The 18858-nt window shown below is 36.3% G+C and overlaps 1 protein-coding gene and 1 pseudogene across 1 annotated transcript; both read left to right on the forward strand.

The window, feature by feature from the left end:
- Window positions 1-7139: 7139 nt before the first annotated feature.
- Window positions 7140-8354, forward strand: LOC131900962 (zinc finger protein 501-like). Its single transcript, XM_059252267.1, has one exon. It carries the CDS (start codon window positions 7140-7142, stop codon window positions 8352-8354), a length of 1215 nt encoding a protein of 404 aa, XP_059108250.1.
- Window positions 8355-13205: 4851 nt separating this feature from the next.
- On the forward strand, window positions 13206-18641 carry LOC131900963 (KRAB domain-containing protein 5-like; annotated as a pseudogene).
- The last annotated feature ends 217 nt before the right edge of the window (window positions 18642-18858 follow it).

The raw sequence follows: 18858 nt of genomic DNA on the forward strand, positions 1-18858 counted from the left end.
TACTTTTTTGTCCCTATCACCTGTATGTATAACAGAGTGCTGTGCTGAAATCATGTAATATTACTGTTTTTGATTAATCTCAGTGTATATTTTAATTATTATGTATTTTTAGAAACAGTCTGTATATTAATTTACTGTATATGCACTTGGGGTAGTAATATCATCTTGATTGATTATTGAATTAATTGAGATGTTAATTCCTTCTTTACATTTTTCCTATAATTTTCTTTTAAAGTCCATTTCATCAGATAATAGGGTAACAACACCTACTTGTTTCCTATTTATTAGAAAAAATGTTTCCTCCTTTCATTTTATGACAGTTCCTATCTTTGGAGCTGAGTTTTTTGGAAGTAATAAAAAGATTGGTTTCATTTTTTTAATCCTTCCATGTAACATGGGTCATTTGATTGGTGAATTGATACCATTATTATTTAAAGTTATTCTAGAAATGTATTTGTAGTATAAACTTTTTAAATGTATTTTACACTTTATTTTGTTGCATTTGATTTTATTTGCGTTCTTACTTGTACTCTGTGTTTTAGTAGTTACAGATGATTTTATTTACTTTCTCTACTCTCTGAGTAATGCTTATTTCTCTTTTTTGTCTCATTTTTAAAACAGTTTTAAATTATATTTTGATCACATACTTCCTCTTTTCCACTTCTTCCTACAAACTCTCCCTCTTCCAACCAACTGGACTTTAAGTTGCTTTCTGAATAAAATGAACAAAAACCCAATTCAACAATAATGGCTCCCAAACCAAGGAAACAAAATAAAACCTACATAGACAAACAAAGAAAAACACTATCATTTAAGCAAGTTACAGAACACACAAAAACACATGGGAGGTCAATTATGTGTTGGGTCAAATACTTGTGAACATGAGAGCAGTTGTGGAGTGTTTGATAGACTGAGTGTCACTCTATTGGAGAAAAGTTATGCGGTGTCCCAGATGGTTAAGTGTCAGTTCACTTGTTCACATTTAAAATAATGGTTTGGTTTAATTCAATCTTTAATTTTCGAAATGTAATAAAATAAATTGTAGTAAGATAAAAACAAAACCTAACATATTGAAGTTTTACAAACTAAAACAACAGAACAAACAGAGCCAAAGGATAGGTATAATAATCAGAAATCAATTAATTGTCATGCTCAGGAATCCCATAAACCCATTAAACTGGAAGCCACAATTTATACACAGAAAACTTGGTACAAACTTGTGTATTCCCTGTGCTTGTTGCTTCATTCTCTCTGAGTTCATATGAAATTCACCCATGTTAATTTAGAGGGCCCTGTTTTTTTGATATTTTTCTCCCTGTGTCTGTTGCACTATCTCTCCTGCTCTTCTGCATGGATGACTGAGCTATGGAGGCACAGAATTGGGTAGAAGGATCTCATTTAGAGCTGAGTATTCAAGACCTTTGACTCACTGTGGAATATCTGGCAGTATATTTATATATTTTTGTATATTCTTTAGGAGAAACCTTCCATGATGATATGTGAATAACACACTGATTTATGAGTATTGCAGAATATCACAAGGAGTCATTTGATTACTACATTTTTTCTTTCTTTACATAAGTAGTATGTTGTTTTAATCTAATTCTATTGGCTTTCTAGTTTCAAGTTTGTTGTCATCTAAGAAATGTCAGTTATGGTATACATCTGGAAAAATGACCTTAAGTCAAATCAATTATTGGTTGCTTGCTCCATCAAGCTTTGATCTACCTTTGTCCTACCTTATCTTGCTGGCAGAAAACCATTGAAGATGAATGTTTCTTTTTTTTTTTTTTGGCTGAGTTGGCATATATGTTTCTGTTTAAAATGCAGAGATTATTTTTCTAGCAAAGAAAATAGGGGTTTAATGTTCTCTGTAGGCACTAGGATGTTGTCTTCATTTTCAATAATTTGTATAATTATCATCTTCAGCAACTAAACTTTGTTTTCAGTCCACAGAGAGGAAAATGTAGAACTGGCAATAGCCTGGCATGCTTAGGTATATACCTTGGTGCAATTGGCTAACATTCAATTGTATGGAACACAATTTTCATACTGAAATCTGTGTTAGATTGTAAGAGAGAGATATTTGGGACTCCAATTCCTCAATTATTTGGCAATATTTTTTTAGATATCTTTCATATATATTTCTGGAAGTTCCTACTGAATTTGGTTTCAATACTCCCCTTCAAATGCCCATTAATTTAATCAGTCTCTCCTATATTCATGGCTGTAACCCAAACCTCTACACACACTTGTTCCTCCCAGTCCAGTCTCACATCTACCTACACTTTTTTTTTATTCTATTTCCCTTCCTAAGAAGATATATCTGTTTTATTCCCCCTGTGATTCTACAGATTGCAGCTTTGCTTTCATTGTCTTCATGGCTCTTATCCACATATAATTTGACCATAAGTGAGGACAGTCAACAGCAAAATGTCTGATAAAGTTCTGAGGATGAGATTGGGAGATAGGTCGTGGGAGCATGGAGGGAGAAGTGACGATGTGTAACTAGTGTCCTTCATTCTCTGGACAGGATGTCCTCTGTGTTTAAAAAGAATGACCACTGGAGTTTCAAGTAGGAACAAAGCAATGAGTTATGAGACAAAAATTTGGATGGGGAAATCTGTGTGATCCATTTTAGATTGGTGCAGGAGGAAAGGAATGGCTTTAAAAGTTGTCTTTTCTTCCAGATCTAGGGATGAGTCTTGGGGTAATACATTTAGTAGAGCAGAGAAAAAAGGTGAAGATCAGCATTTCACTTCCCTGATTCCCTTCCCAGATTGGTTGTTGGGTGTTTGTTTCTGCTGGATTTGGAGTGTGGGACAATGCAAGCAGTCATAGAAGGAAGGTTCAAGGGTAGGCTGTGGAACCCCTCACAGATAAGGAAGGCTGAGGCTGCTACAATTCTGCTCCAGAGCTGGGGCTGAAACTATTGTATTGGACTTAAAGAGCCATGGTGAGAGGTGAAGTTCTGGAGTTAACCTAACTTCATCCCTGGCAGGAGTGGCCTATAAGCTTCCAAGGAGTTCGTGCCAGAGTTGAGTGCTGAGACCAAGAAAGGTTGTGAGAATGATGTTAAAATTGGAAGATGTATTTGAATCAATGGAGATGAAGTCATAAACAGCAGGGAACATGCAGCAGGCCATTTTATCAGAGCTGAAGATGGGACTGTGGGATTGGATTAAGAGAAGAAAAAGTTGACGTGAATGTCTGCAGTTAGCATATCTACTGTACTGGCTGGAGTTGCCTATGTCCATTCATCAGTCTTTTTGTTTGCTTGTTTGTTTGTTTTTTGTTTTATGTTTTTAGAGACAGGTTTTCTTTGTGTAGATTTGCGCCTTTTCTAGAACTCGCTTTGTAGACCAGGGTAGCCTCAAACTCACAGAGATCTGCCTGCCTCTGCCTCCCGAGTGCTAGGATTAAAGATGTGCACCACCACTACCCGGTTTATTCATCAGTCTTAAATACTGTTTCCTGTCTCTTGTTTTCTGTTAGCCTGCATGTTATGAATCATTTCATACCTTCTAATTCATAAAATAATCTTTCCCCTTTGATTATAGCAGATAGTTTTGCTTAGTATAGTAGTCAGTATAGACCCTTATTCTCTTTAGGATAGCACTGTTCCTGGCTCTTTTTGTTAGTACCTTCTCCTGTTTAATCAGCTCTTATTCTAATGGACTTTCCTTTACATGAGACATTTAGTTCCCTTCTTCAAATTTTAAAGCTCTTGTTTTGTTCTGTATATTAACTAGGGCTTGCTGAGTGGTATTTCCTTTTATATTTTGGCCAATTAGGTGTTGTGAATGTTTCCAGTATCTGCAATGTTATGACTTTCTTGAGTTTGGCAAATTTGTCTTTCATGATCTTGGGGAAGATTTTATTTATGCCATAGAGGGAAGATTCTTATCTTACATAAATACATTTATTTAAATTTCTTCACATTCCTATGGTGTAAAGCATTACCTGTGTAATTCATTTTATGATATATATATATATATATATATATACATATATATGTATATATATTACATATATATGTATGTGTGTGTGTGTGCTTCTGATTTGCAGTTAACTTACTCTTCTTGTTTTATTGAATTTTGATATTCTATTTGCTATTTTTCCGTCTTACTTATAAAGTTTTATCTTGACTTGGCTAATTAGTTTCCTGTCATAACTTCACTTCAGACTGAGTTCTCATCAATAAATCTATAGCTTTTTTGAATTTTTTTTAAGACTGTACTGTCTTCATTTATGTCTCTGTGGTCTTTCACATCACTAAGGTTTTTAAGTTTCTCCTCACTAATTTTATTGGGCTGTTACTTTGTGTCCAATTTAAGCACTTTGACTACTTTAATAATGTTTATGATAGTTTTTCCATGTTCTGTATCATGGCAATTATTAACTGAAGAATACTTCTATGAGTCTGATAGACTTTGAGGGGGTAAAATGTTGTCTTTATTTTTTTTATATTCCATGAGTGATTTTCTGTTTTTGTGATGAACACCACTACCAGGAAAATATGTAAAACAAAGAGTTTCATTGGTCTTACAGTTCCATGAGAATAAGACTCCACTATGCCAAACAATGAAGTCAAGAGCCAGCAGACTTAGCAGAAAGAACAGATAACATTCAAATATCAAATTTCAAGCAAGTTACTGGGCAGTGGTTATGCATGCCTTTAATCCCAGCACTCAGGAGGCAGAGCCAGGATGATCTTTGTGAGTTGGAGGCCAGCCTGGACTACGAAGTGAGTTCCAGGAAAGACGAAAAGCTACACAGAGAAACCATGTCTCTAAAAACCAAAAAAAAAAAAAAAAATTCAAGCAAGCACCAGAACTAAAAGATAGTTTGTAGTTCTTACACTTCAAGGTCCTAACACAGTTCTACATTTTATTCATTAAGGCCCTATTTTGAGTCAAATAATGTGGCTATTGAAAACAAATTTGTCAAGTATCTGACCTTTAGGAAATATTGTTGTTTGAAGTAGGATACATAATGATCATGTTCTTGTCATCAAAATTGGTCTTATTAACTATTTAGTCATTTCTATGTCATTGTAAAAAACAGATTAAACAGACAATAATAAATGCAAGGGAAATTTACATGTGAAAACTATATATAGCATGTGTGGCAGGGTGTCTCAGGTACAGGGGCTGGGCATATTTACAAGATATGCATCTCAATGTAAGAGTGAATGTAGGAGTATTCTGGACAGAGATTAGTCTAGATATGGACACATAGGGTAGAATACATGGTAGAACCTGGGATTGGTGAGGAAATGTGGATGAGTGGATATTGTTGATTCATCAATCTGAGATAAGGTGTAAAAGGTGTGTTACCAGAGTGGCATTAAAAGTGTTGATGATTTGCAGAAAGTAGAACTGGGACATATTCTGTGCTCCTTTGCTAGGGATAGAAGAAAGCCAGGGCCTTTCGTTGTGTTTGTAAGATTTAGCAGCATAGGTTGTAGTTCCTATTTTGATTGTCGGTGTAGTAAATGATCCAGACTCAGGTGATCATATGTTACTTTTACAGCTGGTGTGGAAGAGAGGATATGCTGGCACGAACCTAGTGACTCACTCTTATGGGAGTCACTAATTATGTAGAGGGGATGGCAGACATAATTGTGCAAGATCTAGTGTGTTCCTAGAGAAGGGATGAAGGGCCTGCTGTCTTTGTGGGAGGGAATCAGTTGGGGTGCAATACCAGTTACCCTGTTAAGGAAAAAGGAAAGAAGAGGCTGTTCACAAGGAGGAGTGGAGTAAAAAAAAAAAACCCTGTGATTTCTTAGACTATGATTTGTAAGCAGAAAAAATTATCGCAGGGAATTCAATAGGCATGTTCCCAATGCACATGGCAACTGGGAGAGAGCATCAGTGTTTTTGAAAATTGTTGTCTAAGTTTGCCTATTACGTGACATTATGAAGGATTAACATTCTATGAGTTACACTCATTTTTCATAAGCACATTTAGTTCCTACAGCAAAACTTTGAAAATGTCCTATTATAAAGTCTTGACATGTTCCCTGGGCTGCTATCATTCTATGCATAATATTCTTAGAATGTTTTAATTTTGTTTAACAAATAAAGAGTTTGTTTTCTTTTCTCCCAGCTTTGTCATATTACCTGACCCAGGATGTTTTCCAACAGAAGAACAAACAAGATTCTTTACAAGGAGGAAGAGCAGGCATATTTGAAACTAGTGGTCTTGATATGCTACATACATGGAAGTACTGGGAATATCATGATGACAACAGACAATATGAATTATGTTATAATGAGAGTGATTTTTATGAAAAAGGTACCAAAGGCATTACTTATGAAAAACATCAGGGACCTCTACTATCTCAAAAGACACCATACTGTGTGTCAGTTACAAGTTCAGAACCAATTGATTATATGGAAAAATATTCACACCAAGCATGGACACCTGGCTATACTCTATATGGATATATGAAAACTTCACAAGGGGACACACAGTGTAACATTTCAAAGTATTTTCAACACTTTTCAAGTGCTGTGAAATTAAATGATACTCCAATAGTCCCTGAAGAAAGGAGTGCTTTAAGCACAGAAAAATATTTGAATCATCAGCAGTATGGTATTTCCTCTACTCAAAATTCAGTAGAGGTTCCTGAAAAATTACTTCCACTCTATGACAACCTCCACAATTTAGATCAACATAAATATTTTGGGAATGAAATGTGGCATAATATGTATCATAAGGAAAGAAGTTGTGAAAATTCCAATATATTTAATGATGTCGATAATGACCTTGCTAAGTTTTCTTTGGTAAATAATTATCAGAATAGTCACTGTGAAATACCTTTTAATGACAAGGACTCATGGACTTACTCTACTAATGATGCAATTCCTAGTAATTCTCCCATAAACACTAGCTCAATAGTTAATCATTTTGAAAACCATGAACATCAGAATGTTTTTTATAATTACTCTAACACTACTTTGCACAAACATGAACATAGCCAAGAGAAGCATAGGACAAGCAAACACCACGACCAAATTTTTAATGAATTCTCAAACTGTATTCAGTATAATGAAACTAGTACTCAAGAAATTTATGAGAGACTCAGAGGTGATGCATGTACGAAGGTCACAATTGAATCCTCAAATCTAAAGATGGATAATGTAAAGCATATAGGAATAAAACTTTGCCAGATTAAAGAATGTGATAAATTCTTGGATTTCAATTCAAATATCATTCAGAATGATTCAAGTCAAGCTGCAGAAAAGAAATCCCACAAATGTAGTGATTGTAGCAAGTCCTATAGCAAACTTTCATACTTTCATATTCATCACAGAATGAATATGAGAGAGAACCCTTATAAATGTGAAGAATGTGGAAAATCCTTTAGGAAAAGTTCATCCCTTCAAGTTCACCAGAGAATCCATATAGGAAAGAAACCTCATAAATGTGATGAATGTGGAAAGCACTTTACTAAGGGCTCATCTCTTCATGTTCATCAGAGAATACATACTGGAGAGAAACCTTATAAATGTGATGACTGTGGAAAGTACTTTGTTAAGTCCTCCAACCTTCAATGTCATAGGAGAGTCCATACTGGAGAGAAACCTTATAAATGTGAAGACTGTGGAAAGTCTTTTGTTAATTCCTCCAATCTTCAATGTCATAGGAGAATCCATACTGGAGAGAAACCTTACAAATGTGATGAATGTGGAAAGTCCTTTGTCCAGTCCTCCAATCTTCAATGTCATAAGAAAATCCATACTGGAGAAAAACCTTATAAATGTGATGACTGTGGAAACTCCTTTGTCAAGTCGTCCCATCTTCAATATCATAGGAAAATCCATACTGGAAAGAAACCTTATAAATGTGATGGCTGTGGAAAGTACTTCAGGGATGGATCATCTCTTCATGTTCATCAGAGAATCCATACTGGAGAAAAACCTTATAAATGTGATGAATGTGGAAAGTCCTTTGTCAAGTCCTCCCATCTTCAATATCATAGGAGAACCCATACTGGAGAGAAACCTTATAAATGTGATGGCTGTGGAAAGTACTTTAGGGATGGATCATCTCTTCATGTTCATCGGAGAATCCATACTGGAGAAAAACCTTATAAATGTGACGAATGTGGAAAGTCCTTTGTCCAGTCCTCTCATCTTCAGTGTCATAGGAGAACGCATACTGGAGAGAAACCCTATAAATGTGATGGCTGTGGAAAGTGTTTTAGTGATGTCTCATCTCTTCATGTTCATCATAGAATCCATACTGGAGAAAAAACTTATAAATGTTATGACTGTGGAAAATGCTTTAGGCATGGCTCATCTCTTCATGTTCATCAGAGAATCCATACTAAAGACAAACCATAGAAATATTAAAAATGTATTGTCTTTTACCCATTGCTTTCTGTTAATGTTCATCAGAGAACTCACACTTGAGCCAAGCCTTATAAATGTAAAGAAGGTGAAAATTTCTTAACCAACTCCTCAACACTTCATCTTCCCTGAATGCATTCTCAAGAAAATATTTACAAATATGAAGAATGTGGAAAAATACTTCTCATGAGCTCTCACCTTAGAAGATATCAGAAAAATCATAAGAATCTTAAAAATTTCTCCAATAATTATTAAATTTATTTCAGTATCATTTTATTTATGCAATGAAATTTCTTTCAAAATGTGTGAAATATGCAAAATCTTTGATCAATATCCACTCTTTATTCAATATCACAAACATCACTTTAGGAAGCCCTAGCGTTGACATGAATTTGGAAGTGTTAATTCAGGAGTAGATCTTATAATTACTAAATGCTTATTGAAAAATTTGCTATGCATATTGTTTTATTAAACTATCAACTCATTAGTTACAAGGAGTTCTTGTTTGAAAATACTAAAGCAACAGTGATGTGAAACAGAAGAATTTTTGCTAATAGATGGTTATTGACAACAATAGAAAGTCCAAATAGCTACATAATATTTTTTTGTGATTTCTTGAAGATGATATTGTCTTTTGTGTGATATTATTATATTCTATATATTCTATATCACTATTATATTCCCAGTATTTTAGCTATTGTAGAGTGTATATTAAAGATTGTTTTTAACTTCATATTTATTCCCTGTTTTTACAAGTACAAATAAATGAAGTATACCTTTTGTTTATTTTTATTTGCCTTGATGAGATGAATCTTCATTTAGTGTGAGGATGGCATAATGAAGATTAACTATTCCAGATATAACAGTGCTAATAAAAACGTACCATTAAAAATAGGTTCTATAGAAAACTGTAACAGTGGAAATAAGCATATGCAAGTAGCAATATTATGAAGTCCAAAAGGATGGAGATAATAAGATTATTTTAAGTAAATTATGTCTCTATTTTCACATTGAGATAAGATAGTGCTTCATCCTCCCTGGTTCCCACAATTATTTTTCTCTCTATTCTTGCTCATAGGAACACACAAGTCTTAACCAGCAAGCAGGGAGCCTTCATGGGACCAAAATCCACCCTCTACACATATGTAATATATTTGTAGTTTGTCTCTTTTTGGAACTCATTACAATAGGGACAGAGTCTATCCCTAATTCTTTGGTTGGCTCTTTAGAGCCTATTCCTCTTACTGGATTGCCTTTCTCAGTTAACTACAAGGGGAGGTTCTTAGTCTTATAGCAACTTTATATGCCATGCTTTGCTGATATACATTGGTGGCTGGCATCTTTTTTTTTCATTTTATTTTTTTTAATATATATTTTTATTTTGCAATACAGATTAGTTCTACATATCAGCCACAGATACCCTTGTTCTCCCCCCATAGCCCCCCTCACCTTCCCCCCAGCCCACACCCCATTCCCACCTCCTCCAGGGCAAAGCCTCCCCAGCGGACTGAGATCCATCTGGTAGACTCAGTCCAGGTAGGTCCAGTTCCCTGTTCCCAGGCCGAGCCAAGCGATCCTGCATAGGCCCCAGGTTTCAAACAGCCAACCCATGCAATGAGCACAGGACCTGGTCCCACTGCCTGGATGCCTCCCAAACAGATCAAGCCAATCAACTGTCTCACCCATTCAGAGGGCCTGATGGATCGCCAAATGATGGAGAAATGGAAGAGATCTACATAAACAGCCTGAACATGAGGGGGGGTAATGAAGGGTGAGGGTCGAGGGAAAGAGAGCTTGGGGGAGCAGGAGAACCGAGCTGGATCAACAACAGAGAGGGAGAACAAGGAATAGGAGACCATGCTAAATGAAGACCACATGAGAATAGGAAGAAGCAAAGTGCTAGAGAGGCCCACAGAAATCCACAAAGATACCCCCACAACAGACTGCTGGCAATGGTCGAGATACAGCCCGAACTGACCTAATCTGGTGATGGGATGGCCAAACACCCTAATTGTCATGCTAGAAACCCCATCCAACTACTGAGGTATCTGGATGCAGACATCCATAGGTAGGCTCCGAGTGGATCTCTGGGAGTCCAATTAGCGAGAATGAGGAGGGTTTATATGAGCAAGAATTGTTGAGACCAAGGTTGGATAAAGCACAGGCAAAAATAGCCAAACAAATGGAAACACATGAACTATGAACCAATGGCTGAGGGGTCACCAACTGGACCAGGCTGGCACCTTTCTTATCAGAGACAGAGGGGGAGTGGAATACAGTGTGGAGGGAAACTAGGAAGGTAATTGGAGGAGAGAAGGGAGGGGAAAGTGTGATCAGGATGTAAAATAATAAATTATTAAATTTTTAGAAGAATAAAGACTACAACCACACAAACAAAAACAAAGATAAGATGTTGTTTGTATATTGACTACTGATGAGTCTCAGTGTAGCACAGCCATTTTTAACATTCCTAATACTGTGACATTTTAATACAGGTCTTCATTTTTTGTCACTTTAAACTATAAAAGTATTTTTGTTGCTATTTCATAAGTATAATTTTGTTTCTGTTATGAATTTTCATGTAAATATCTGATATTTCTAATGGTCTGTGATGACCCTTGGTAAAGGGTCTTTGGAACCCCCAAATGAATATGATCCACAGGTTGAGAACTGTGGCTGTATGGTTTCTATAAATTGACTATGTAGAGAGGTATACATATAAGCAACAATAAGAAAGATGTAACTTATTCTTTAAATACTGTTAAGTGATTTCAAGCTAGATGCCAGATAGCCTAGTATTTTTGAACACATCTCCAAAATTGACAAAAGGAGACTCCTCAAGTAACCTACAAATACTTTGCAAGAGCTAAAATGAGTGTTCTATCCAAGTAAATTGAAATGTTGGATCCCTGTGGCAGCTGAATTTGATTTCATAAACTGTTTTGATTTAATAATATAAAGTAAAACCATCTATATGTCCCAGAAAAATCATCCAAACCTTTAAACTTTCACAAGTTATTCATTTCATAGAGAAAGTAATACAAATGCCCCAGTATGATCCAATATAACTATGACATGCAGGATCTTTTCTTAAAGAACTTAATCCTGAAATATATCATATATCCTCACCCACAATTATTTTTATTGAAGATTATTGTCACTCTTTAATCATTTAAAAGAATGTTGTTGAGTATAAGTTGAATGAATATTTATACTTGATATTAAGGATATGGTATCCTTAATATCATAAAACTTCACTGAATATTTCCTTAATCTTACTCCATATCTCATATTGTAGAATACACCATGCTGATTTTTAGCAATCAGTCAATGTCATATTGGTGTAGCTAGAGTTTTACTGCCTTGCCCACAGTCAGGACAAATCTTTGTCACCTGCCAGTCCCACAGCCACTCAGACCCAACCAAGTAAACACAGAGACTTTTATTGGTTACAAACTGTATGACCATGGCAGGCTTCTTGCTAACTGTTCATAGAGCTTAAATTAATCCATTTCCACAAATCTATACCTTGCCACATGGCTTGTGGCTTACCGGCATCTTCACATGCTGCTTGTCATGGTGGCGGCTGGCAGTGTCTCCTTCCACCTTCCTGTTCTTTATTTTCTCCTCTCTGTTAGTCCCGCCTATACTTCCTGCCTAGCCACTGGCCAATAAGTGTTTTATTTATTGACCAATCAGAGTACTTTGAAATACAGACCATCCCACATCACTTCTCCTTTTCTTTTCTTTCTTTTTTTTTCTTTACAATTTTTTTAATTTTCATTTTTATTTTGCAATACAATTCAGTTCTACATATCAGCCACGGATTCCCTTGTTCTCCCCTCTCCTGCCCCCCTCACCTTCTCCCCATCCCACCTCTCATTCCCACCTCCTCCAGGGCAAAGCCTCCCCCACGGACTAAGATCACCCTGGTAGACTCAGTCCAGGTAAGTCCAGTCCCCTCTTCCCAGGCCGAGCCAAGCGATCCTGCATAGGCCCCAGCTTTCAAACAGCCAACTCATGCAATGCGCACAGGACCTGGTCCCACTGCCTGGATGCCTCCCAAACAGATCAAACCAATCAACTGTCTCACCCATTCAGAGGGCCTGATCCAGTTGGTGACCCCTGAGCCATCGGTTTATAGTTCATGTGTTTCCATTTGTTTGGCTATTTGTCTGTGCTTTATCCAATCTTGGTCTCAACAATTCTCACTCATATAAACCCTCCTCATTCTCGCTAATTGGACTTTTTTTTTTAAGAGGAAGGTTTTAACTTTTACACATCTCCAAAGCCTGCTTGGTGTATTTTGGAATTTGGGCATAGCTTCCCTTACTACTTCCTGCTGGAGGGGGGTGCTGTATCTTACAGGGACACAAAGAAAATTTTAGGATTATGGAGTAGTCCAAGAGGCTGTATTGTCTGAGCCAGTTGTCTTCAAACCACTTTGGATGTTGGATATCTGGGACATAGTGTCATTAGAGACCTTTCAGGGGGTCTTGGGGTCCAACCTGATGTATCTTAATCTGGAACAAATCCATAGCCTCTGGCTTTCTGTGGAAACAAAAGCAGAGCCTTCTTTCCAAAACATATCCTTACATCCAAATTTTGAAGTCAAGGTACCTTTAAAATATACATTATGGCATAACTCAACAGCTTTGCAATCAAATGTTTTTCTTCAGTTATGAATATCAAAGAGAACATAATCCAGATTCTCTGTATGGTAGCCATCTTTACGTGGCTTATTTTTTATATTACCTTGAGCCTATTGTTTTAAACTGCAGCATTCTAAGACTGAAACGGCACTGGCGCTGTGACTGCTGGCTCCACCCACTTAAGCATCCCAACATGGCTGTGGTATGTTTTCTGTAAGCTCTGGGAGCCATCAACTCTCAGAAATAGTGGGTCTATGCTTCTATCAAAGCATCGTGTAGCCCAGAAACCTCTTTTTGTTTTGTACTAGCAGAGGATAAATCCACCACGCAGCTTAATGTGCCACCTGCAGAGGCCTCATTCCCACCATACTGCAGGTCAAGTGCACACGCCAGGAACCCGCCATAGTAGCTCAAACATGTAGGCTGCTGCTATCTTGAAAGACACAACTAGGAACTGTTTTTAGCTCCGTTTTAGAATCTTTTTACTCAGGTTCTAAGTGGAAACTCTTGCCAACACATTGGGTGCCATTTGTAGCTAGAGTTTTCTTGCCTTGCCCACAGTCAGGACAAATGTTTGTCACCCGCCAGTCCCACAGCCTCTCAGACCCAACCAAGTAAACACAGAGACTTTTATTGGTTACAAACTGTATGACTGTGGCAGGCTTCTTGCTAACTGTTCATATAGCTTAAATTAATCCATTTCTATAAATCTATACCTTGCCATGTGGTTTGTGGCTTACCAGTGTCTTCACATGTTTCTTGTCATGGCAGGAGCTGGCAGTGACTCCTTCTGCCTTCCTGTTCTTTCTTTTCTCCTCTCTGTTAGTCCCACCTATACTTCCTGCCTAACCACTGGACAATCAGTGTTTTATTTATTGATGAATCAGAGTAATTTGACATACAGACCATCCCACAGTTTATTGGAGCTTTGAGATTCTGAAAATAAGAAAATTTTTATTCATTACTAGAAATCGAACCATTCCAAAACACCAAAAGTTGGAGCTATATTTATAATTCAAGCTGCATTTATTCTGTACTGAAAGTTCTATTTGTTAAATAAGAAGTACATCTAATTTGTTCATTTCTTTACCTTTGTTCCCTTACTTTGAAGCAAAGGTTTGATTGTTGTCAATATATAAGTGAATTCTTATAGTAAAAATAAAACTTCCACAAATGAAAACATTAACAGAAAACTCAGTAAGTAAAAAAAAAAGTACTGAGTTCTGTTACACAGAAAGGCGATTCCAACAGAAAACCTCAGGAAAATAAGTGCATGCGGTATGTTCATGTGGGTATAGATAGGTGTGTGTATACCTATACTATCATATAAAATCACGTAAGATCATGAGCACTTAAGGAAATCCTTTCAAATAAAGAGCAGCTTATTTGAACCCTTGCCTGTGTTATTTCATTCCAAGGATACTTGGCTCAATTTCTATTGAGTAAATGGATACCTGGGAAAATGATTAAGGAACATGGCTTCTTTCTCATTCCTGTGAAATGTCTCAGCACCATACTCATTAGGACATATGTATGCATGTTCTTTTTGTCTACCAAAAGGTTATATTATGCATTAACTCAGAGAATTTATGCTAAAAAAATAAAATGGTGAGAAAACAGTGGAAAGCAGCATACATGGGGCATGCATTCAAAAGATTTTAACTTGACAACCACTTCAGAAAAAGAAGAATAAAGGTTTGTAAAAACTTAGAGGTAATTAAAGGTTTGAGATCACAGCATAAGAAGCATTTCTAGGAGAACAGTCAATATGTCTCACATCCACTCCATTCATACATTTACCTGAGAAAAAGCCATCTCTCTTTCCCCTTCTGTGCAGATCCTCTCAAGAAACTTTATCTCAAAATTTTACCTTCCTGATAATATTTTGATTTCAAAGCAGGAAAAGCCCCATATACTTTCTACCACACTAAGACACTGGAAGGCAGGATCAAAAAGCTCCCTCTGTGTACTATAACAGAGCAGAGATGTAGAACAACATGAGCTCCCAGTGGCAGAGAAAATGGTAGCTTCTACTTTTATGCATTAGGTAGGTAGGCTGTTTAGCCAGCATGAAAGACTTTAGTACAGACTTGGCAGCATGATTAAATTGACTTGGTAGAGCTACCAGAGCCAGGTTGGTATTTCAAGTTAAGGTTAAGCACAGCCGACATGGAGAATCATTAAGGATCCTCACATTCTCTTTCTCTGGGGTGGTTGAATAAAGCAAAATGAGGCTTCCATGGAGGATAACAAACAGTATCTGTGATGTAGTCCCACATGAAAGTAATTATTCAACTGGGTAAAATTCTAGTTGTTTATGTCCAAGCAGCATGAAGGCAATGCATTTCCCTCTAAAGTCTCCACTGACTTTTCCCATTGGTTGCCATGATACAATTTATAATATTAAGGTTCTGCAACTTTGCAGTGAGAGCCATTATTAAATTTTTTCACAAATTTATTTTCACAAGGACATTACTTCACCCAGGAACACTGTTAAGTAATTATGGGTGAAAATGAGGAGATGGGCGCTGGTGGTACATGCCTTTAATCCCAGCATGTGGGAGGCAGAGCCTGGTGAATCCCTTTGTGTTTGAGGCCAGTCTGGTCTACAAGACATAAGAATAGAAATTCTATGTGGTCAATGTCACTTCCAGGGAGTGCTCCATGAATTCCTCTTATTGTAACAATCGATATCTGATAAATTACCAACAAAAGCAATGAAGATAAAGGATGGGATTCAGTGTTTTTACTAATATCTTAAGGTATTAGAGTGTTCTTTGGAGCTCACATATTGTAAAGAATTCTACCCAGTTCTTCTCATTTTTCTTTCTTTTTCCCCTAAATCTGCACACATACTCAGTTTATCTTTGTTTTCTACATGAATTGCATTGTAATTCCTCATACTCTCTATTAATATTTGGAGTTAACTAGACAAAATTTTATTTATTTTGTCTTTTTCTGGCACTAAGGTAAGGTATTTCTTAGAATCCGGGCTGTATAACATGCATGTCTTTGTGCAGAAATGAAGAATGCACAGGAACTCCATGGTGTTGCTTAAATCTCCATATTCATTTTTCACTTCCTACAGACTGTGCATATTTTTTCAATGGGATTCTAATGAACACTAATTCCTCTCATTAAAAGGAAAGCAAATTTTCAAAAGCTCTAAACAGGCTTAAAGAGAAAGTACTCCTAAACTGAAGAAGATGCAATGACCTTGTGTTGTAATGACACCTGCTAACAATCACTCCCCTGGGAGTAGATGCAACATTACATCCCATGGTTATATAGTACATTTTTTTGAACAAATTAACAAATGGAGACCTTGTAGGTACTTATATTTGTGTGGATTTCACAAACAATCAAAAAGTCTCAAAAAGATAAATTTAGGTGATTGGAGTTGAAGTGTCTTTATTAACAACCAAAAGTACTAAATTGAGTGCAGGGATGGCATTATTTAGATACAACATTTGGAAGTGAATTCAAAAGAAGCTTTTCCACTGTTTATAATAAACTTAAGAGAGAATCTAATGATTTGCCTCACAGAAATACTGTAAAATTATGGAATTTTAGAAAGAAACATGGAAAGTAAAGGGAATGCCTCATGGGAGACACTGTTGAGGTATCAATTTCTTACTCTGCCTTGGTTGCAAGCAAGTATATTACTTACCCAGGGTGAGAAATACTTTCAGTTGAGGCTATCCCTCAGATTTATCCACTATTACCAAATACAGGTGGCAGTTATGTTTTAATTAATGATCTCAGGAAAATGGAATGTGAGGAAAGGGTCTGTACAACTTTGTACAGCTGTGTTCAGACTCAATTTAAAGCAGGGTACTGACACCAAATACCCATGTGGTATAGATTTTCATGATCTGAAGAAGTAAAGGACCCTCTTAAGGGAGGAAAGACAAAGCTAAGTTTCGGTCTGCCTGTAAAAGTTCATGGTTTCTGCATCTCTACTGTGGCACAAGTCTCCAATTGCAATTTTTTTAACCTGCTTTCTAATCTCTGAGTGTGGAATGCAGGAGATGCAGCTTTTCATACAGAATAGTATCAGAAAGGTGAAACTTTAAGATAAATTTCCTGACAGGATGCATTAAGAAGGGGAGGGACAGATGACATGTTCTCAGGTAAATTCATGTACAAGGATGGGATGGCTTGACATTCCACACATAAATGCTTCATTTGCAGAGCTCTCAACCTTCACTGTAATTCCTCACTCGAGGAAAACTATGTTTTTGTGTTTTGTTATATTTCTAATATAAATTCTTTATTATCACTGTCATCTCTGTTCTACATTTTGCTTTCCACTCTTTCGTGCCTCTTGTATTTTTCAGTATGACCTAACTACATCAATTAATGACCTGAAATATTTACAAATTTTCTGATATTAGAGATGACAATTGAAAAATAATTTCTACCGAGTACAATTTCAGACATTATTTATCAGTGAGAAAAGGTGCATATTTCATGAAATATTTGGATGTTGAGTACTTTGATTTCATGAAAAAGTTACAGTGTCCTCCCTCTTAATATATAACTTTTGAGCCGGGCGGTGGTGGCGCACGTCTTTAATCCCAGCACTTGGGAGGCAGAGCCAGGTGGATCTCTGTGAGTTTGAGGCCAGCCTGGGCTACCAAGTGAGTTCCAGGAAAGGCACAAAGCTACACAGAGAAACTCTGTCTCAAAAAACCAATATATATATATATATATATATATATATATATATATATATATATATATATATATATATATATAACTTTTGAAAATGCAGATTACTAATAACACAGAGAATTTTTTAGTTAAATGCTCTTTCCTGGGGCAAATAAGGACTCAAACCATCATAACAAAAAAAAATTGAATTTTCACTTCAGAGTCCATTGACATTCAAAAATGTGAATATCAATTTCTCCAAGGAGGAATGGGAATGCCTGGACACATCTCAGAGGAAATTATACAGAAGAGGTCATGTTGGAGAACTACAGCAACCTGGTTTCTGTAGGTGAGAATAAATTATTTCATAATTGCTGCTTAGCCCTATGAATGCCTACTAACTTGTATTAGTGCTTGAATTGCTTTCTATCAATAAATCTGAGCCCAATTATTACTAGATATTGTTGAGTGTAATATTTATTGAAAATTTTGTTAATCTAAATGCTCTTTTAATTTAGCAAATACTCCCTTAAATTCCATTTTTTTTGTAGTCACTCAGTAGCAATAATGTGTGAATACAGTCAGATTCCCACAGTTTTATTTTTGTAATGGCATAATGTATACAAAGTTGAATGTATACACAATTGAAATTAAGGATTTCTTTAAACTCTACAACCACTGTCAAGTATGGACTAATAAAACTTCACTTATGAGTCTTTCTTTATGTAACTTGATATCCACTGAGTACAAGCCTGTGTTAGAACCCAAATCTTTTCCCCATCATATAAATAAATTATCATATCCCTTCTAATTCACAGGCCTTTCTCTATCAAAACCAGAGCTAGTCACCTCTCTTGAACAGAACAAAGAACCCTGGATCTTGAACATAGAGGAAGCAGAAGGTAGAGAACCAGGTAAGGTGGAAGGAAACAATGGTTTATGTATAAAGTACAAAACAAAAAACAAACCATAACTGGAGTGGGATTAGCCCAGCTCCTCACTCAAAGCAATGTCTGAGAATTTCATTTGGAATTGTGTACTAGGATCTAGAACACAGAAAATTTTACCTGATTTTCTCTCATTTCATCAGAAGAGTGATTAGATGAAATTTAACATACCAATAGGAATTTCACAATGTATGTGGGGCTTTATTTTGTATTCCAATAAATGTCTGAATTTGTGTCCTGATT

The sequence above is a fragment of the Peromyscus eremicus genome, unplaced genomic scaffold, assembly GCF_949786415.1.
Source record: "Peromyscus eremicus unplaced genomic scaffold, PerEre_H2_v1 PerEre#2#chrX_unloc_1, whole genome shotgun sequence".
NCBI lineage: Eukaryota > Metazoa > Chordata > Mammalia > Rodentia > Cricetidae > Peromyscus > Peromyscus eremicus.

Bases quoted from the DNA above. Each gene is read 5' to 3' on its own strand.
- LOC131900962 (XM_059252267.1), top strand. From the start codon at position 7,140: ATGGATAATGTAAAGCATATAGGAATAAAACTTTGCCAGATTAAAGAA.